Here is a 22,783-nt window from a genome sequence, read left to right as displayed (position 1 = left end):
AGTGAGACCCTGTCTCAAAATACAAAATAGGGCTGGGGATGTAGCTTGGTGGTTGAGTGCCCCCGAGTTCAATCCCTCCTACCTACCCCCTACCCCCAAAGAGAAGATTTAAAACACCATAACCACCCTGATCTAAAAGACATTCAGAGAACATTATAACTGCAAAATACACATTATTTCCAATTTCAAAGGGCTGATGTTATATGGCTTATATTGGACCATAACAAAACTAAATCAGAAATCAATGAATCAAACTTTTAAATGACTAATGCCAAAAAAAATTTTTAAAAGTTTCTATTAAAAATGATTACATGATAATGAAAAACAACATGAAGATTTTTAGTATTAAGCTAAAATAAGGCTTAGAAGGAAACACAGCTTTAAAAGCTTTTTTAGGAAAGAATCGACACTCTCAATGTATGCCACAACAAGCAAGAGAGGAGATTAACTGCAATGCAGCTAGAAAAAAATAATGAAATAGGCAACAGAAAATATTAACAAAAGCTGGTTCTTTGAAACAATCAATTGATAAATCCCTTGTGAGACTTTAAGAGAAAAGCGAATTACCAATATTGCAATTTAAAATAGGACATTACTACAAATCTCACAAACATTAATGGAATAGTGAACATTAGAAAAACTTTATTATAAATAATCAATTTTGCAGCCGAGATGAAATTAACAAATTTATTACAAAAGACAAAGTACTAAACACAACAAGCTGAACATTCAAATAATCCTTGATTTAAATAACCAACCTTATATATTCTCTTTCATAAAACAAGAGAACACCCTTTCCAATGTATTTTATATTAAAACTAATAGAAGCAATACAAGAAAACTAAAAACCAATCTCTCACAACAGGTGAAACAAATCCTTAAAATTAGCAATATTAAATCCATAAACAAGGCTGGGGCTCATCGGTAGAGCACTTGCCCAGCACATGCCAGGCCCTGGGTTTGATCCTCAGCACCACATAAAAATAAATAAATAAAATAAAGGTATTGTGTCCAATTACCACTAAAAATAATAATAATAATAAATATTAAAAAATCCATAAACATTTTAAAGTGTTAATTCATCATAACCTAATAAAGTCAAGGTTGGCTTGTCATTAGAAAACTCACTTCGTAAAATTCACCTAATAAAGAATTAAGGAGTTGGGGATTGGGCTGGAGCTCAGTGGTGGAGTGTTTGCCTAGAGTATTTGAGATTTGTCCCACCACTATGAATGTAATTAAGTAAAAGAACGAATAGGAGTAATTCTGTTTAATCCTGTTAATGGCTACAGAAAAAGCAATGGAGAAAATTTAACAGCCATTAATAAAACATACACAAAACATTAACAACAGAAGGGAACGTCTCAATTAGATTTAAAAATAAAATCTATAAAATATTCATAATTGACATCCTACTTAATAAAGAATTATAGAAGGTATTTCAGCAACAATGAAAAATGTCCATTCTTACCACTTCTATTCAACATATTACTAGATCTTAGATCTTAAATATTGGAAAAAAGGAAGGAAAACTATCCTTATGACATGGATGTACATGTAGAAAACCAAGAATCTACGGAATTCTAGAACCAAAAGGTGAATTAGCAAGAATTTGGGAAAAGAAATCAAGATACAAAACCCAAATATCTTTTTTTATCCTAGGAATAATTGGAGATTTTTAATAATTAAAAAACAATATATTCATAATAGCCCTCAAGTGTAGCAAGGAACATTCTAATGAAAGATATTAATCTCCACTAAAATCTATAAAACATGGCAGAAAAATGGCATAGCCAATAAGACCACTATCCTCAAGTTCTTAAAGTTGACCCCTCATTCTTCACTAATAGTCTTACTTTCCAATTTCATAGAGAAGATCTTAACCATGAACATGAACTGCTTGTGTCTCTGGATCTCAATTCCTTATTTTTCTTCAAATCTTTGAACAACCAACTTGCTTCCTTTTCCTTAAAGATTAATTCCTCCTTTAATATTTTCTTTAAATACACTTCCATAGTGCTTATCATGCACTAGTAACTCTGTAACTGCTTACAAATATTAACCCTATAAGTTAGGTCTAATATTCCTTAGGACACAATATCCTTATTTATTTATTTTTTTAATGTGGTGCTGAGGATCAAACCCAGTGCCTCACATGTGTGAGGTGGGCACTCTACCACTGAGCTACAGCCCCAGCCCTGAACAAATAAAGTTTTAAAAATTCATTTTGACTTGGAAAGAGATTTATTTCAGAATACAACAAAATGTAATCAAACTTTGAGATTTCTTGTGACATCTGATGTAATCTTTAAAAGCCACAGACACTAATGGAGGAATAAAGACTTAACCAGAGAAATTTTTTTAAAGATGGGGGGGGACCATGCAAAAAAGTTATTCATATAGCTCCTGATTATTATTATTATTATTAGTGCTCGGAATTGAACTCAGGGCCTTGTGCATTCGAGACAAACACTCTATCAACTGAGCTACATCCCCAGCCCTATAGTTCCTTGTTCTTGTTTTCTGTTTGCCCTTTTAAAAATATTAATTTATTCTATCCCAGAAGGGTATGAAAATGAATTTAATTATGTCCTTCTATGAAAGGTATGAACCAGAGTTGAGGTGAGGTCAAATTTTATCTAAATTGAGACTTGTCATTTGCAGGTAAATGGATGGAGTTAGAGAAGAATGCTAAGTGAAGTTAGCCAATCCCAAAAAATCAAATGCTGAATGTTTTCTCTGATATAAGAAAGCTAATTCATAGTGGGATAGAGAAGGGAGCATGGGAAGAGTAGATGAACTCAGGAAGGGAGAGGGCATAGGGTTAGAAATGATGGTGGAATGTGACGGTCATCATTATCCAGACACGAATTGGTGTGAATATACTTGGTATACAACCAGAGATATGAAAAATTGTGCTCTATATGTGTAATGAGAATTATAATGCATTCCACTGTCATATATAAATAAAAAAGAAAAAGACTTATGTTTTCTCTCATATATGGAAGATAAAGGGAGAAAAGACACATCATAAAAGTAGAAAGGTGACTGTATTATAGAGGAAGGGGGTCATGGGGAAGAAGGAGGGAAGAGTGGAGGCAAAACTGATCAAGTTGTATTTCTATATATGCGGGAATATGTCACAATGAAAACCACCATTCTGCAGAGTTGAGATGAGCTAATGGAAACAATAATTTTTAAGTGTTTAAAGATGAAATAAAATAATAAAAATAAAAACAGTCAAACTATTAAAAAATAAAATAAATAGAGACTTGTCTATTTCTTTTTTTCTTTCTTTCTTTTTCCCCAGTGGGATCTCATTATGTTGCCAGGCTGGCCTTCAACTCCTGTGCTCAGTCTCTCTAGTAGCTGGGACTTCAGGCATGCACTACACCCTGCTGGAACCATGCTGTGGCACTGACAGAAACTGATGGTGGCCAAAAGACTTAAGTGAAATGATCTTTGTGAATCTCATGAATGAGATATTCACAACGTCATTATTATAGGAAGTAATTTTAAATGTGTCATTCCTTAAGTCAATAAGAGTGCCCCAGTGAAACAGACCAGAACTATTAAGTGAGGTTCAGAGCTAGCTCCAACATTGAATTCACTTGAGATGAGTCAGTTACTCTCTATTTTAATTTATTTATTTGTTTTTTGGGTACCAGAGATTGAACCCTGGAGTGCTTAACCACCAAGCCACATCCCTAGCCCTTTTAAAAATATTTTATTTGAAAACTGAGCCCCATTGGTGAGGCTAGCTTTGAACCTAGGATACTCCTGCCTCAGCCTTTCAAGCAGCTGGGATGATAGGCATGCGCCATGCCTGGTTCATTTTAAAATTTTGACTCATTCACCACAGGTAGTTATTATATTCATCTAATTGTTCCTTCTGTGTTTCAGTTGTACTGTCAAACATATTTATGCAACAATAGAGTACGTTGGCCTTTTTCTGTCTGGCTTCTTTCATAAACATGATGCTTTCAGGGTACATACATACACGCTGTAGCACTTCATGCTGTACTAGCATTCTTATAGTTGAATAATAGTCTACTGTAGAGAGACACACCTCATTTATTTACCCATTCATCATCTGATGGATATGTGGGTTATTTATACTTCTGGAATGTTATAAACAATGTTTATATGAATATTTATGTACAGGTTTGTTTAAATTTTCTTGGATATAGACCTAGGAGTGAAATTGCTGGGCTATACAGTAACTGATTTTATCTTTTAGAATAGCAAAATATTCCCAAGTGGTTGAACCACTTTTTATTTCTAGCAGTTTATGAGGATTCTAGTTTTTCTATATCCTCACCAACACTTGTTAAGTGTTCTTATCCAGGGCAAAAAAGAATACTGCTGATTGAAAAATAGAAGTCACTGGCATCCAGACATGCAACATTTGGAAAGCCAAGTATCATAACATTAAGATGTGTAATGTGTTATTTCCAGTGATAATGAGATTATTTCTTTCTACTATCCTAACAGTCATAAAAATGATAGCAATTTCACTGGCAATGTACTAGATATTATAAGTAATTATGTAACAACTGATTTAAAACTTTGATGTGTATAATATTTATTATATGTTAAAAATTTTTGTTTATCCTTGTTTGGGTATGATAGCTAAATACCAGAAATCTATCAAATTAGGTCAGCTAGAAGGTATTCTGTGTAAATAATGGACTGTAATTCAGAGCTATTAAGTTAAAAAAGAGCCCTGAAAAGCTGATCCTTATCCCTTACACCCCAAATCCCTCTGAAAATTTTATACTAATCAAAACAGAAGCATAGAATTCTTAAAAAGAATATTCTCAAATTTTCATCCTACCAAGAGAATTTGTGCAAATAGTTTGTTAAATTTTTAGTAAGAACATGGACATCTTTGATGTTTCAGATACAGTTAAATCAATATAGAAGATTCCTGTTTTTTGACATATTTCTCAACTTCTCTAAATTTGAGAGGGATGTGTCTGTCGTCTTTTGAGTTTCAGACAATACAAGAAATGTATAGTTATCCCTCCATATCTTTAGGAAACAGGTTTTAGGAACCCCTGTAGACACCAAAAAAAGTGCAAATTTTAAAGTCCCTTATACACAATGACATGGTAAATGCTATATAGGTAGTTTTTACACTGTACTGTTTAGGGAATAATGACAAAGTAAAGTCAAGTCTGTATATATTCAGTACAGATATAACTAACCCCTTGCCCACCCATATTTTTAATCCATGGTTGGCTTAATTCAGGGATGTGAAACCTGTGGATTCAGAGCACTAACTGTGTATTTGATAATTTTGAAATTTTGAAAGACATTTTTTACCTGTGTCCATACTTTGGTTCAATTGTTGATCACTTGTTTCTCCATCTTCACTGATATATCCAGGAGGTGGTGTTTCTACAAAATTTGGAACAAATCGAGTATAGTTGCAATTTAATTTCACCACTTTCTACCATCTACCAAATTTAACCAAAGAATCACTCCAAAGAACAAATAATAAATGTATATAACATTATTACAAAACCAACACTGGATACTAAGGACTTATGATTCAGGTTTTGATCCAAATCTTGCAGGTGAATCCTTAAAACCTAGTTTTAATACAATCTAGCTCTCTTGGCATATTTGCTTTGACATTATTATCTGGCCTCGCTTTCATATGTACATAATCTGGGGCAAGAAGCAGATGCCTTGATTCTAACTCAGTAGGGATCAAAGACATTAGTACCTGCAATTTTTTGTTTTTACACTAATACACATCATTGATGAATACTTATAGGCCACTGCATAAAACAGAGGCAAAATGCTTCCTAAAAATAAATATTAGGATTCTACTGTGTCGTACCCAACATGTTTTCTGAACAAAATGTTTATGTTCAGGATAACATTTATTCAGCATAACATAACATTTATTCAGTATCTGAATAGCTGAATAAGCTTCAAAGAAAATAAAAACATTTATACGACTTTTACTTTATAATGTTAAATAGGAAAAACAAATTCATAAGATTTTCAAAAGTTTAACCTTTGTGTTGGTGAACAGTGACTCAAACGGAGAAAATGCAAACACATACCTAAAAAGGATTTTGTGATTATCCAAAGGAGGAGAAGTAAGATATGGTTAAGGGTCTTCACTTCACTAACCCTTAATAATGTGGCTCAATAAGCAACAATATAAGTTTAACATAAATAGTAAATTTTTCATTTAAGAATAAGCATCCCAAAATCTTAAATATTGAAATTTTGAGAATAAAATATCTTCATATACTCAATAAAGAACATGAAAATAAGAATACTGCATTAAGATTATGCACTATTTAAAGGTTAAAACTAATAAAATCTTTGCCAGTTTAACCACCAGGGTCTCAAAGATCTAAGTAGGAAGTAAAACTGAACCTTAAGATACTTCATCTTAGGGGGGTGACTCAAAATGAGATAGGGAGGAAGAGCATGATAAGAAGACTACCACTAAATAGGGAAGAGAGGTGGGAGGGAAAAAGAGGGAGAAGCGGAGTTGCAAGAAAGATGGAAGGAGAACCTCATTGTTATACAGAATATATATATGATGTTGTGATGAGAAAAAGAAAAAAAAAGTGTGTCACATTAGATTGGATAGAGAGAAAGGATGGGAGAGGAGGGGAAGAGTAGGAGGGATAGGAAGGGCAGCAGAATAGAATAGACAATATGATTGATAAATGTACATTCCATGTATATATTATATGTCAAAATACATTCTGCTGTCATACAATGCAAAAAAATAAAAATAAATCGTATGGTTAAAAAGAAATTTAAAAAAAGATACTTCATCTTCCTGTATTTCTTTACCTTTTTCCTTTATTATTTATCTAATAACTGATATTAAAGCTAGAAGCATTTAAGAGAAAATGTCAAAATTTCTTTAAAAATGAGATAAACAGTAATTCTTTAGCTTTGCTCTCACTTTGAGCCAGACAAAGTCTCACTGTCTGGAAAAGTGAATAGGTATAAATCACTTCTGATTTTCTACTTTATATACTATTAACACCTGAAGAATTAAAGTAATAAAGAAGAACAAAAATAAAAAATAGATAAGGTCAAACATCTTCACATGTGAAGGCCACTTTATGTTTTGATTAACATCCTTGGAAATAATTACTCGGTACGTATCTTATAAAACTGTATGCTTACAACTTAATTGCCAAATCAAAGACTTAAAATGCCTCCCTTCCTCCTATCACTTGCACATGACAAATTTATGAAAGACTGAATTTTTCTATCTAGGAGAAGTCCTGCTTTATAGTTCTGCTATTCCCTTCCTATCCTACTCTATCATACTGTGCCTCACCCTTTGCTCTTACCTCCCAATTTCTGAGAAAGCTGACTTGCCAGCAATAAAAAAAGCAGTGTTAAATCCTCTTTTGGAATGTAAAGAAATGTACATTAAAACAAACTACGTCCTATATGTAAAACACCTTTTTTAAAAATTTTTTAACAAAAGTTTGTTTTTTTAAATTTTTAGAAGTCTTCAACGAACAAGGACTGTTCCGATGATAAAATATATTAAAGAAACATTTTTACTATAATTGGGTTAAGTTGATTATATATTTTCAGTTGTATAAAATGAAAATAAAGGATGGAATAGAGGAATATTTTTAAATGAAGGAAAAACTGAAGAGACTAAAATTCCAGTATGTAGTTTAATCCTCATTCTAATATCTTCAGTTTCTGCTAGGGAAAAAAACAAAGGGAAACACGAGAAAAGAAATAAGTGTAGTAGTTTTCTCCTTAAAAACAAATAAACCAACAAAAAACAGTAAAAACTAAAAGGGCAAGTACTGCACTGTGAAATATTAAGAGATCACACAAGAAATTTAACCAGAGTTAGAATAGAATTTGAGAACTATGTAAATTTTTTCATTTCATCACTACTGAAGTCCATTAAAAATAACCCAAATAGGAAGTTGGAAGTTACATTTACATCAAAAATTATCAAATTATTTAAGAAAAAGTGATTATTTGGTAAATTTTTTTAGTTACATTTGTTCAGGGGTACTCTTTTCTTATACCACTTATTTTGTTTACATTCTGCATTTCTCTCAGCTTCAACAACTAAGAAAAACTTACTAAGATCTTTTCTTTGCTTTGATTAAAGTCCCCTCAAAAGAAAATTAAATATAAAGTAAAACTTCTCCAAACAAAACTAAGCTTATACATTCTGCAAAACAATCACTGTCAAATCAAACTTTAATATCCCAAACCCTAGACAATTTTTAAAGTGAAATCATATTTATTAATACCTGAATGCTTATGACAAAATTTTTATCTTTCTAAGTTTAAAGAGATTCGGAAGGTAAAAATACCTGGAATATAATTACTCTGTGGCTCAATTCCCGCTGGGAAGTTAGTGTTTTCTGGAATGGAGTGGGTATAATCATCCAGAGGCGGTAATTCTGTTAGAATTTCAGTGTGTCGTGGCACTAATACCGGAGGCAAAACTACAAAAGTTAAAGAAATCTAAGTTAATGGCAAGAAACAAAAGCATGGAGATGGATGGCTTTATTAAAAAGTTTCAAAAGGAAGGATAAGGAGGCAGTCTTATTTTTAAAAGTTAGGATCTACCTACTTAGTATTAGTGACTAAGAAATTGATAAATCTAAGTGTGGCTTTAACTTATCATTTAGGCCACTATTTAAATTTCTAAGTTTACATTTATTTCATACTTTGGGGCAAAATATAAATCAGCAAAAAAAGTTCACAAACCTCCACTGAAAAAGGTGAGGAAAGATCTGCTTGGATATATAAAGTCAGATTTAAGAAATTTCCTTAAAAAAAAAAAAAAGTTGTGTTTTTTTTTAAGTAAGTTTCAAGCACATAGCCAATGAAATAAAAAGTTTTACTACAAACTTCATTCAATAACTTTTATAAAAATATTGCCATTAAAGTACTTCCAAAAGTAGAGTAAAATGCTTGAAGCACAGAATGCAGAGGTAAGTCAGTTCTAACCGCAAATCTGTGGGATTTCCTGAATAGGTACTTTGATGTCAAAAGAGTATAACAGTCCAAGAAACTGGCAGACGTAACATGTTTTTCTATAAAAACTGGGGGAAAAAAATTTAACTACTGACATATAACATGCTGAATTTAGGATAAATTATTAGACTTTTTACCCTAAAATGTCCCTGGGTCACAAGAATACCTAAATAAACTTAAGTTTATGCACTTAATTCAAAGCCACGAAAACCCTGTAATTTTCCTACCTGGTGTCTCGACTCTCTGATAGTGGTAAGGATTTACACATACTTCATCCTTTTTTAAATTAAACGCATATTCACAGTTTTCAATTGCCTTGAGTTCATGATGACTGTGAAGATCAGGCCAGCGCCATAACCGGCAATAGATAACATGTGGTAACCCTTTTCGATGAGAAACTTGAAGGCGACCATCAAGAGATCTGTTGGGAATCAAGGGGGAAAAGGAGGAGGAAACTTTTAAAAAACAAACTAACAAAAATAAAACATAGGTGTAGGCAAATGGGGTAATTAATACACTAAGAGCATAAAGAAAGGAACGACAGCCACTTAGTTAGTTTTAGTGAGAACCAGGAAGAAAAGTGTACTCTGTGATGGATCTGACAAAGTAAGCAGCAGCACTAGCAGATGTTTCCTAACAATATGCCACGCCAATGACTCAAATGCCAAAGAAAGGCTAACAATTTGGGGAATACTGATCTTTTAAAAGAATATCATGTAGTTATACTTGAAAATCTTTTCATCAACATCTACCTTTAATAAATCAAACTCTATTTAATGATGCTTCAAGGGCATTAATTCTGTATGTAACTAAATAGTCACAAAAAAGAATGATAATACCAACAATGATGTGACAGCAACTTACTCAGACTAATATAACTCATTATTCAGTTGTGACTGCTTTAATAACTGAGGTATATTTATATAGCTCACACATAAATGCAGATGGTGATGAATATGAGATGAAATGGAAAATATCAATATACTTAAAAAAAGAGAATGAGGTGATTTTAAAAAGATAACATAAAAACAAGTTAGCCTACTGTTAATTGTGATGTAAGGGGTTCATTAAATAACTATGTATTAGTATAAAGATGAGATTTAGATGGTAACAAGAAATTTAGCAAAAACTGATCATGTATATGCTTAAAAATTAGGCCAACAACAGATCAATTTAATCTTGAACTAAAATGAGTATATGGCTATCAAAATTCTTATTCTTTATGGGATACAATAATTTAAAGAAGATTCAAAACCAGAATTGCATCGATCAAAACATTAGCTGAAACATTTAATATCTTTTTAATACTGGCAAGCAGATAATATTTTAAATGCTATGCCTTATTTTACATGAAGGAAACATCCTAAGCAAAATTATACTAAGCAACCCAAACAGGTCTTCCAAAACACACCCCCTCCCACAAGATGTCTAAGATTCCATAGAGGGCAGAATATTCACCTGGTTTGTTCAGAGAAGCTGTAAAGGCCTGTTGTATCCCACTGATCTATCGTATTTGGTGTACTCAGTCCCCAAATTTCAGAGCAAGTGCTGTGCATAAATTGAAAAACAAAAAATTGATGTGAACATGGAAGCATGGTTATTCAAAATACCATGATGTAAAACATGGAGAATGTACAGAATACTTCCTTCACCCAGAAAATATACATTGCTTTACTTTTTCACAGACATGTAGTAGTGTTCATTACTATATTTTCTATATGAAGGAAGCCAATAAAATGGAACATGTGACTCCAGATAAGTTATGATTATGTTTTTAAAATGTGAACACCAATGCTCTCTAGTTTAATGACATCACACCTATAACACATCCTTTCCAATTTCCTTTACTCAAAATAAAAGATCTAATACCTATGCATTGGCCTTACTAACAGTGCTTCATTTCATCAGACCTTTTGGAAAAAAGTTTACCAAAAAATACATGTTAATTATTTTTTAATTTACTGATATTGGCAAAACACTGATATTTTTAAAATAGAAAATAATTGCAATTAAAAGATACTAGCCACAGTTAAGATTTTTCAGGTTATTTGACTGCAATCATTATAAACAGTATAACTGAAAATTATTACTGCTCCATCACTATTTAAAAAGAATAAGGTAGACTTTGAAGTCATTCTAACACAGCATACAACTTTAAAATTTTTTTCGATATTTCTTTCTAAAGAAAGAAATAACACAAGCAGCCCAGAGATAATTCTTAATATTTTCCCTGCCACCACTGAGCTGTGGGAGAAGGGAAGTTTAAAAGGAAGTTTTGCCAAGAAACATTTGACTGCTGTGTCTCTCAGGTTCTAATTTGTACTTTTTAAATTAGTCACAAGGTAAATTTCTAAAATTTAGTTCCATTTCTCAAATACTACAAAGTCTTCAAAATTTCAAGGAAGCAGAAGGTATATTTCAGAGCACTTAAAAATAAATCAAACAACTGATTAAATCCCAAATTTATACACTGCTAGTAAGCTAACTGGATCAACATTTCAAAGTATATCAACGGTGAGATGTGCTGATATTCAGTGCCAACACACACGAACTGCCATGGCCTCCCTTCCTATACTGTAGCCCCTATACTACTCAACAGTTTATTAAGGGATGTTCAGAAATTTTTCGGCACTGCCTTGAGACATTTTTGATTCTCTCTCTTTTTTTTTAAGGATACAAAATTTACCAGACTTACAAAAGACATTTCCTTTCCGCCTAAAGATATACTAATTTTAAAACCATGACATAAATGGTTTCTTTATTTAAAAGCTATTTATCAAATATATACTAAAAATATACAGCCCAGTGTAGTTTAAGTCACAATCAAATTACCTAAATTCTAACCATTTGAGTTTAAGGAAGAAATAGTAGTATACAGCTGAAAATAATTCAAGGAAAATGATTAACAGTGTAGATCAGAGGCTATTCTGTTATTATGGAGCTAAAAAGAATACTTCACTCAAGTTACTCCGGAATTGCCATGAGAACAAGAATCTTAAAAGAGAGCAGGAAGAACTTAAGTTGTGCTTTATTTAAGCCTTGAAAAAAATAAAAAAATAATAGTCGTTAAGAACATGCACTCAATCTAAAAGCTGACAGACTCAGACCCCAGGTCTAACTCAGCCATGTTCAGTCTGCCACCAGAGGGTATATTTAAATGTTTTAACATGTATTACATTACTTCCTTCATAAAATTGGAAAACATTTCTAAGAATATTAAATTTGCATTTAGCTAGTTGGTAAAAATCTGTTTATTTGTATCAGGTAAAGTATTTTCAAAAAGAATCCAACTTATAACAAAATATTTATAAAGCATATAAAATAAATTATGAAACTGTCAAAATTATGTAAAGGAACATTTTAAACACAAAAGTACACTGAGAAAAGACAAAAATACACACATCCCTAGATAAGAGAGTAGTATAGGGTTATCAAGTCTAACAAATTTATATATTTGATGCAAACTCAATTAAAATAACAATTCAAGATCCAGACAATATCATTCCAAATATAACACATCAAAATAAACAAAACTAACCAGGAACACTCTCAGAAAAAAGAGAGAATGGCCCTCCCAGATTCTAAAAATTCTCAATAATGAAAGAAGTATCAATCAGCAAAAGTATACACAAATAAAACAATAGAGGTTTTCCTTCCAATAATGGTAGAGTAGCCTCAATTAGGCTAACTTTTCTTCAGATAACAATAATAAACTCCAAACCAAATAATCAACTATTTGAACACTATTTCTCTTTTTTGGAGAAAGACAAGAAACAGACAAAATCTGAAGAGATAAGACATCAACTTATGGAAAACAAAAACTTCGATAAATGAGAACTGTGCTCCTGTGGCTTTGTACCCAAGGGAACTTTCCAGCTGGAGTTAAGACAGGGCAGCTAGAACATCAGAAAAACCTGGAGTTTTTCTGTTAAGAACGCACAGGGAGAAAAACATCAAACTGTGAATTGCCCTACACTATACATACAGATAGTTTATGGGGCTGTGCTGAAGCCAGCACTTGGAAGGCTGAAAGAATGGAAATTTTAGCTGTGACCTACATCAGAGGAAAACCATTTAGATTTTGAGATCATTTCAAACAACATATGAGAACAAAAGAGAACAGAATTCAGAGTCAACAATGTTTCACTCAAATATCCAGTATTGATTGTCAGAATTTGGATCTAGAATATCCCCCAGTCTCATGAGTTCAGAGGTGGAAAAGTAATTGGATCATGAGAACTCTGACCTCATCAATGAATTAATCCATTGATGGCTGAATGGACTACTTGGGGGGGGGGCCTACTTGGAAGGAGGAGGTCACTGGGGCATGCCCTGGGAGAGTTTCTCACCTTACCCCAATCTTTCTCTCCCTATCTGCCTCTACTGTGCCCTTCTGCCTTGATGTTACACCTCACTTCTGGCCCACAATGCTGGAGCAGGCTGACCACAGACTAAAATCTTGAGCTAAAATAAATCTTTTCTCTGCTTGTGGTTCTTATTGGGTATTCTGATCACAACAATGAAAAACTAACAACAACAACCAAGAATAACTAAACATGAAGAAATAGAAGAATGTTACCCCTAATCAAAATTTAAAAGTCGACAGAAGCAGATCCCAAGATGAACAAGAATTTTTTAGAAATTATAATAAATATGTGCAGAAACTCCTTAACTCCCTTGTTCTCCCTTTAATGCCTAGTCATCTCTATGTAAATCAGATTGTGAATCTTTGCATAATAAAATAGAAAAATAAATAGAAATATTAAAACTGGGTATTATAAAATGGGAAATTAAAAAAATCAACCTGATGATTAGGAGACAAATAAGTAAATCTTAAGTTAGATTATTAGAAATTACCTAAAAAGAACTAAAATAAGACTGATAAGCAAAACGGAATTTCAGTAATACAGCTTCAGAAAAAGAATAAGTCAGAAAAAAATATTTGAAAAAAATAGCCAGAAAAAAATTTTCACTGTTAGTAAAAACAGTAAATTTATACACCCAAGAAGCTCAATGAACACCAAGGAGTTTAAAAAGAAGAATTATATAGTCAGGTACATCATTTACCAAACTCCTAAATACAAAACTGTTGAAGCAGTGAGATGCAAAAACTCTTGGCAAAAATAACTCTATTCAAACCCTCCAACTAAGAGATCTGACCAATTTTTAGCATGGTTTCTAGCAGCCTAATACGTCCTTGGAGCAATCCAATCCCACTTAGAGTTCCTGTCAGTAAAGGATCAAGGCTGTCAAGAAAACTTATCACTTATTCCACCTAACACTTGATGATAGGCAGTTTCCCCTCCTTAAGAATATTTATACTGTAAATCCTTCTCATCTCTTTGAAAGAGATTTTATTTCCAACAAATCACTAGAATTATTCCTCATGGACCTGAAAGCCATTTTTCTGATATGTGATGATCAGGAAGTCCTCTATGAATTTAAATTCAATAAATGTTAGTTAGAAATTATCTAATCAGAAAAAAATGTCTGATTAGCAAAATGAATAATCTTAGTAACAGATAAGTCTAATCATATTCTCATTAAATAGCCCTCTTATTGCCTTTTATAATTTTCACTTCCCTAACTGTGCCCGAGTTAACAACAGCTCACTGCCCCTTCCCCACTCCCTCCTTTTCCCTATAATGCCTAGTCAACTCTATGTAAATCAGCACTGGACTCAACTCTTCCCCCACTGTAGTAGTTACTAAATAAAATCCATCTTACTCTCTTTAAATCATGTCTGCTTTATCTTTAGCAAGAGCCAGGAGAGAACAATGCATTACATGTAGAGGCATAAACACCAACTATTTATCATCAGAAACAATGGAAGTTAGGAGACAATGGAACACCCACAAAAAACTGAAAGAAAAAAAAACTATCAACCTAAAAGTTCATAACTGACAAGAGTATCCTTAAAATAAGTCAAAGTGGGGCTGAAGTTGTGGCTCAGTGGAAGAGCACTTGCCTAGCATGTGTGAGGTACTGGGTTCAATTCTCAGCACACTATATAAAATAAATGTCCACCAACAACTAAAATAAATAAATTTTAAAAAAAGTCAAAGCAAGAAGTGTTGAGATGAACAAAACCTGAAAAATTTTGTTTCTATCAGTCTGTGCACAACAGAAATGATAAAGGAAAATTCTTCAGCATGAAAAGAAATGACAACTGATAGAAACTCAAAATCATGGGGAAAAAAATTAGAAGAATTGGAAAGTATTAAGAATATGGGTATGGGGCTGGGGCTATGGCTCAGAGGTAGTGCACTCGCCTGGCATGTGTAGGGCAATGGGTTCGATTCTCAGCCCTGCATTTAAATAAAATAAAAGTCTATCAACATCTAAAAAATATACATATTAAAAAAAGAATACGGGTAAATATAAAAGATGATGTCCTTTCCTTTATTTCTATAAACGGGAGATGACAGCTTATAGCAAAATAATAACTCAAAAAGTATGTTTTCTAACAGTATAGTTACTTTTAATACCTCCTGTTGCTTAAGCGCAATCAACAGATGGTGTTAAATGTAACTGTATTGTTACAAAACTAAGGACTCATACTGTGATCAAAAAACCCCCAATATTTAAAAGCCAGAGACATTAATTAAAAGCCACATTAGAAATAAAAAATGAAATATTAAAAAATAACTCACAAAAAAGAAGGAAAGAAAAGGGAAAAACAACAAACAGATGGTAATAGAAAACAAACAGTAAAATGATAGACTTAAATCCAATCACAGCAATAGTAACATTAAATACACCACATGCTCCAATAAAAGAAATGTCAGAATGAACACAAGATGCAAAATGTCCACAAAATACACAATTTAAATAAAGACAGAAACCAAATATATAAGAAATCATCCATAAAAGCATTAAGTTTAATAAAGCAGATGATAGTCTACTATCAGAAATAATAACAATTCAAGACTATTACAAGAGATAAAAATACATTTCATAAAAGAGTCAATTCATCAAATGACATTAACTATCTTGCATGTATCTAAAACCAAAGTTTCAAAGTAGATGAAGGCTGGATCAGGAGGATCACAAGTTCAAAGCCAGCCTCAGCAACAGTGAGGTGCTAAGCAACTCAGGGAGACCTTTCTCTAAATAAAATACAAAATGGCTGGGGAAATGGCTCAGTGGTCGAGTACCCCTGAGTTCAATCCCTGATACCAAAAAAAAAAAGGAACTATTGATACACTGATGAATCTCAGAAACATTCTGTTGATCAAAAGAATCTGAAAACAGACTAAATAATGAGTGATTCTTTGACATGAAACTCTACAAGGGGTAAAACATTGAAAATAAAGATAAGAAAAGAAACACTGGTTGCAATCAGAACCACTGAGAAAGAATATGAAAGAATTTTCTAGGTAACTGAAAAGTTCTATTATATACTGGCATATGCAATATCAAATCTAATTCAATTGGACACCTGATATGTGTACTTTATCATATGAAGATTTTACGACCACAGGGAGATGAGCACAAAAGAACTCAAAGAACGGGGGGGGGAAAAAAAGAATAGAAAGTACCAACATTAAATAAATTTCATGGTAATTTAACATATGATAAAGAAGGTTCTCTATGAATTGATACGGAAAGGTTTCTAAAATATCATATTAATTCCTAGTCACACTAAAATCATAACTTTGAAATTCATTGTTGGGTGGGGAATGGATCTCTCAGCTTTCCAGTTTGTTAATAGTTGTAAATTCTGTTATGGCTAATTACTAAAATATACAGAAATATATATATATATTAAAAGAAACAAGTGCAGGAAAATTTTAGAGAAGTAGCACTGATTAAAAACTATTTAAAAAGTCTTTTACACATTCAATAACTCTTAAGCTGTTGTCTAATTTAAAACACATTAAAAAGAAAAGTCATTTCCAATTTTATTTATATGCTGTATCTCAAAAATGAAAAATGCACATCTAAGAACCAATGAAACATATAATAACAATTACCTTTATAAGTTAGTTATTACATATCAAGCTATGTTTAAGACTTTAAATATATGATAGGTCTCACTCCTGCAAGCTATGTAAGCAGTACATATCATTCAGCAAATTGTTAGAATTTTGGTGGCTACATAACTGAGTATAAATTAGTCTTTTAATATGCATAAGTTCCTACTACATTATGTTTTTATACATTTAAACAATAGTAAGGGAAGTCCACAAGAAATGTCTTCACAGTACTCAAACTGTGAAAAGCATGAACCTGTACAACAGCAAGCTACTTACAAGTACTAAAGAGACAGAAGAGTAGATCTAAATGTTAAACTAATAAAACTACTTGCTATGTGAAATCAACACTATATCCAAAAAAAAGTTAAATATTTGTTTTATGATGATGGTGATTGGAAAGATGATTAGCAATATACCAAATATATCAGTTCAATATTTCCTAAGTTTATTTAACTAATCTCAGGACACAAGTAAAACTCCTCAAGTACTAATAAGTCTGCAAAAATTGACCTCATAACCAATACAATTAACACAGACTATTACAATGTCAAAATAGGATGTAATACACCATAAACCATTACAATGATGTCCCTGCTTCAATATGTAGACAAATAACCAAGCATACCTATGTCAGTATCCCACACAAACTTAAAATTCTTTGTATACAATACAATTTCTCAAAGGCAGATTATCCCCTATTAATTATGTAACTTTCTTGCTTACATATGGAGACCAAGTAAAAAAAGATGTGAAGAAGAAAGCTGGGACAACTATTAATAGTCCAAAAATACTAATTACCAATGATAATTTGGCATACAAAATATTAGTTGAGTACTGGATTAAACCAATCACTTGGCTATAAACCTAGAGGAAGTCCTTATCAAATTTCCCTAGTAATCACACTTATGAAAGTTGTCTCAGGAGCAACCTTGTTCTTGTTAAAAGTAGCAAAGAATACATGTGAACAATTAAATATTCATTCACTGCAGAAAACCTGCCCAAAGTTGCTGATATTTAAGCATTTAGTAAGTACTAGCATTACTCAAGTACTTTATACAATCTATAAATTTATAGTCATTATTAACCCTGTAACATGAATTAATATTATAACTGATTTTCAAAAAGGGGAAAGAAACCCGAGCAGTTAAATAACTCAAATATCCAGAGCTAATGTGGTAAGAGCCAGGATTGTTCTATTTCTCCCTGGCTTAAAAGTCTTAAGTTCTTTAGGGCACACTTGTACAGAATTAAGGTTTAAATCAGGTATCAAATTTCTACAAGAGTGAAAATATTTTCTTAAGAAATGTAAATATTATTGAAAGATATAAAATACATTGAAGTATCTAATTATAAATGTTTCAGTATTATTTACTTATTATCTTATCATTGAAAATGTGATTGTTTTGATTAAACCAATAATTTTAATTGATAATTAATAACAAATAGCCTGTTACTTGCTTCAGAATTCACTTTTCCCCCTCTGTTTTGTTTGCAAGATGTAGACAATTCTGATTAAGAAAAAAGTACCTGCAAATACTATTTTAAAATGCAACTTAAAAGTTGCTGTTTGGGGTTGGGAATATAGCTTAGTGCTTGTCTTGCATGCACAAGGCCCATGCACAATGCACAATCGCCAGCACCCACAAAAAAAAAAAAAAAAGGTTGCGGTTTTGCTCATACTAATAACTATTTCTTGAAAACTTGGGATATTATTGAATAAAAATAACATAAATATAAAAGCAAGGTGATAGGAAATTTGTTTCAAAAAGGTGAATTACCACCAACAGCTAGCATGCTTTACATTCCTTCATAATTAAGGCATAATTTAGCAGTAATTAAATCTGGAGACAGTTTAACAGGGTCCTTAACTGGCTTCAACCTTCACCCTTTCTAGAGAGTTTTCCATCTTTATTCTGCAGCCTTATTAAACAGTCATTCAAAAACAAACTCAGTCACCAAATGTGCATCCTAGGATGCTGGGGTTTCACAACACGGTTCAAAATAGAACAGAGAAAGCCTAGATTCCAAGTACTTGAGCTATACCTGGCTTTTGACAGAGCTCACCACATGGTGCTATAGCACTCTTCTTACATAATTTTACAAGAAAACACACAAAATGGAATTTTAAAGAATATGCAAAGCTGAATCTCCCTAATTAATAATAACACAATGAAAAAAGTTCAAATATATGTCCAGATGTGTCAGGAATACCTTTATTCTAATGTCTTCAATATTCATGAAAAAAAGAGACCTATGTAAGAATTTTAACAACCCATTCTATCATAAAACACCAAGTAAAGCCTCACAGAGTTTATTTCTAAGAATCAAGTGAACATTTTTTTTTGAGGGGGGGCTCAAAAAAAGTTCCAACCATCTCAAAATATTTATGTCAACTTCCTGGATGGCTAGAGAAATAAGTATCTTGTGCCCATTTTTGCAATTTAAAACTTTTCAAACATCTGTAAAAAGTTGTAAAAGATATAAAAGCACACATATTCATCAGCAAGATTCTATAATTAATATTTGTTTTATTTGCTCTACTGTACATCGAACTTTCCCTCTATGTATCCAACAATCAGTTTTGATACATTAAAAATAACATTGTGGACACTTCAAAGTGCCTATTAATTGGAGTTCATTGTTCTCTTGAGGTATGTTTTACAATATGAAACATAAATCTTACCTTTTAAAATTATATCAAGTGTATAAACTGTGTAACTATCAATCCTGTTAAGATCATCACCACCCATGCCCTTTTCGGTCACCCTGCCATCTATCCACGAAAGTAACCACTGGTCTGATTTTTTTTTTACTATACGTTTAGCATCTTGTAGAATGTCACATAAATGGAATTATGTACTATATATTCTTTGGAGTCTGTTTGACTCAGCATGGTGTTTGAGATTCATCCATACTAATGTATATCACAGTAGTTCATTCCTTTTAGTGCATGGTTATCCATTACATGAACAGACCACAATTTGTTTAGTCATTCTTCAATTGATGGACGTCTAACCTGTTACCAGCTATAACTATAGTGAATAAATTTGTTATAAATATTCAAGTAAATACATGTCTTCTTGTGGACATATGCTTTCATTTCTCTTGGGTAAATATCTGTATCCTAAGTAAAATTCTTGAGACACCGGGTAGAAGCCTGTTTTGTGTTAAAATAAGCAACCAGATCTTTCTCCAGAGTGGAAGCACTTTTTATATTCCCTCTCTCACTATGCAAGAACTCCTACTTTGTCAATATCTTACCAGCATTTGATGTAATCAGTCCATTTAACTAGATTCTAGGGGGTTATGCAGTGCTATTTCCATGTGGTTTCAATTTGCATTTTCCTGATGGCTAATACTGCACGCTTCTCCATTTCTTTACTGTATTTTCTTACACAAGCTTTATAATTCTAGCTTCTGCATGAGAACTGATCCATCTGGAATGAATTCTTTGGACTGGTGGGGACAGGATCATTCCTTACAGATATCCAACTAATCTAGTACTCTTTGTTCAAACCTTTCCCTACATCTCTGTTGAAAAAAATTAAATACCCATATAAGTTTTGTCTATTTTATGTCATATATCTACTTGTTTTAATGCCAGTATCACTCTGGATGTCTTGAAGTCAGGTATTTAACACTCTAACCTACTGAGTTTCCCAACTCACAAAAATTATGTATCATTTTGCCAATTTTTTGTCTGATAGTTTCAACATGTGGGTTGTATCATGGTTGGTTCTCCATTGACCTCCTCCTAAGAAAGGTTCATATTTTCATTTTTCTTCATATGCTGAGTAATCGACCTTGTGAATTTTGTGATAAAGGGCTTTTGTTAAATTCTTACAATGTTTTGATTTTTGGCTTAAATTAGCAATTAGCTTAGAAGGACTCAAATCACAAACTTGTCTTTGGGTAATTTAAACCAGTTTTTTTGAATCAGTCTTAGTAGGGCTATCCTAAGTTTACCCCAAACGAGCAAGTTTAGAGGTCAGCCAGTGATTCCAAAATTTCTAAGTAGAATCTAGAACTCTCCTTCTGTAGCTCTCTCTTGACTGAAATTCTCTTACTATTCAGTAGCTGTGGTTATCCCAAACTGTGACCTCTGGTTCTTCAGGGCAGAATGTCAGTGGGTTTTGAACTGAACTTTCAGTTACCAGGGACACTTTGGATAAAAGCCATAAAAACAAAATCCACCATGCCATTCCCTTCTTCTAGTTGTCAAATCCCTCTAAAATATGCTATTTTTATTTCTTGTACCTTATGCCTTTTAAACTTAGTGCAGTTTGTTATTTGAGTGTCAGTTTGGTGAAAAGATGCCTATCTGTACAAAAATCAGAACTCCCTCTTAGTTTTGTCTTAAATTTCTTTTAGTAAGGGTTTGGGATTTCATATAGAGATTTTGAGTATTTAAAAAAAGGTTTATTCCTAGATATTTTAGCTGTATTAATGCTACTATTCCTTTTCTCAGTATTGCTTCCATTTGTTTGCTAGTACTAATAAAAATAGTATTGACTTTCAGACATTTAACCTGTAAAGTATGGTCTTTCTAAATTTGCTCATTTGCTTTAGTGGTTGTATTAATAGATTCCTTAGGATTTCCTACATAAATAATCATGTCATCACAAACAGAATTTTGATAGATTCTTTCAGATCTTTATGCTTTCTACATTTTATTTTCTTCACTTACTGCATTAGTTAAGTCCTACACTATAATAATGAACTAAAGACAAAAGAGTAAATCCTTATCTTATTTCTTATTCTTAGGGAAAACATGGTATTTTTTTAGGTAAGTATATTCTTATTTGTTGGTTTTTTTTTATCCTTTTGTCAGAGGAGGAAGTCTGAACATATCACATTTGCAGAGTTTATCACGAATGGATGTGGAATTTTCTCAAATTGTATGGTGCTCTCATGGTTTTTCTCCACTAATCCAATTTGTTAAATTAATTTTTAAAAGTTATAAACTAACTGCATTGTTGGGATAAACCCCAATCATAATGTACTTCTCTTTTTGTACATCACTAGAGCATATTTTAACAATTTTTCATCTATGTTCATGACAAATATTAAACTGTGATTTTTCTTCTTTTAAAGCCATCATTGTCAAGTTTTGCTATCAGGCTATTTTGACCTCATAAAACAGCTTTCATTTTTCCCTGAACTTCTATGTGACTGCTGGCATTTCTTTTTAACTGTCTGTTTTGTTTGCTTTTGTTTTCATGTGAGATGGGGTCTATACGTTCATCAGGCAGGCCTCCAAGTCCTGGGGCTCATGGCTTCCTCAGCCTCCTGAAGTAGCTGAAGACTACAGACAAGGCACCAACATCCAGGAGATATGTGCCTGTGTATCTATATGAAGTAGAGCAAATCTTTTCTTTTTTTTTTTTTTTTTTGGTAGTGTTGGGGATTGAACCCAGGACCTCACATATGCTAAGCAAATGCTCTACCACTGAGCTCTAACCCCAGTCCCTCAAATGTCTGAATCTACCAATAAAAATGCTTGGGCCTAAAATTTTCTTTGCCGGAAAGATTCTGATTAATAATTCACTTCTTTAACTCTTATAAGGCCATACAGATTTTCCACTTCTTCTTGCATACACTAGTTTAGCCACATAATTTTATCATTACATGTAGTCATCAAATTTCATGATTTACAGATATTTATAAATAACTTGTCATCCTTTTAATGCCTATAGGACCCAGCGTGAAAACCCTTCCTTCATGGCTGATACAGGTAATTTGTGCTTGAGGGCTCTTTTGCTTTGTTTTTCTTGATCAATCTAATTGAG

The 22,783-nt window shown here is 32.4% G+C and overlaps 1 protein-coding gene across 4 annotated transcripts in view; it reads right to left on the bottom strand.

Moving 5' to 3' along the window:
- Smad2 (SMAD family member 2) overlaps positions 1 to 22,783 on the bottom strand; it is an 86,149-nt gene that overhangs the window by 22,873 nt on the left and 40,493 nt on the right. For 2 of the 4 annotated variants that reach the window (XM_021725027.3, XM_078030067.1), the window contains exons 4-7: positions 10,474 to 10,563; positions 9,243 to 9,436; positions 8,346 to 8,480; positions 5,329 to 5,403 (exon numbers count right to left, since the gene is read on the bottom strand). In XM_021725027.3, coding sequence (XP_021580702.1) covers positions 5,329 to 5,403; positions 8,346 to 8,480; positions 9,243 to 9,436; positions 10,474 to 10,563 — 494 coding nt within the window. The remainder of the gene's footprint in view (positions 1 to 5,328; positions 5,404 to 8,345; positions 8,481 to 9,242; positions 9,437 to 10,473; positions 10,564 to 22,783) is intronic. The other 2 variants (XM_021725029.3, XM_078030068.1) reach the window with 1 other exon arrangement.

Source organism: Ictidomys tridecemlineatus, chromosome 13, assembly GCF_052094955.1.
Source record: "Ictidomys tridecemlineatus isolate mIctTri1 chromosome 13, mIctTri1.hap1, whole genome shotgun sequence".
Lineage (NCBI taxonomy): Eukaryota > Metazoa > Chordata > Mammalia > Rodentia > Sciuridae > Ictidomys > Ictidomys tridecemlineatus.
This window is presented reverse-complemented; position numbering and strand designations above follow the sequence as displayed.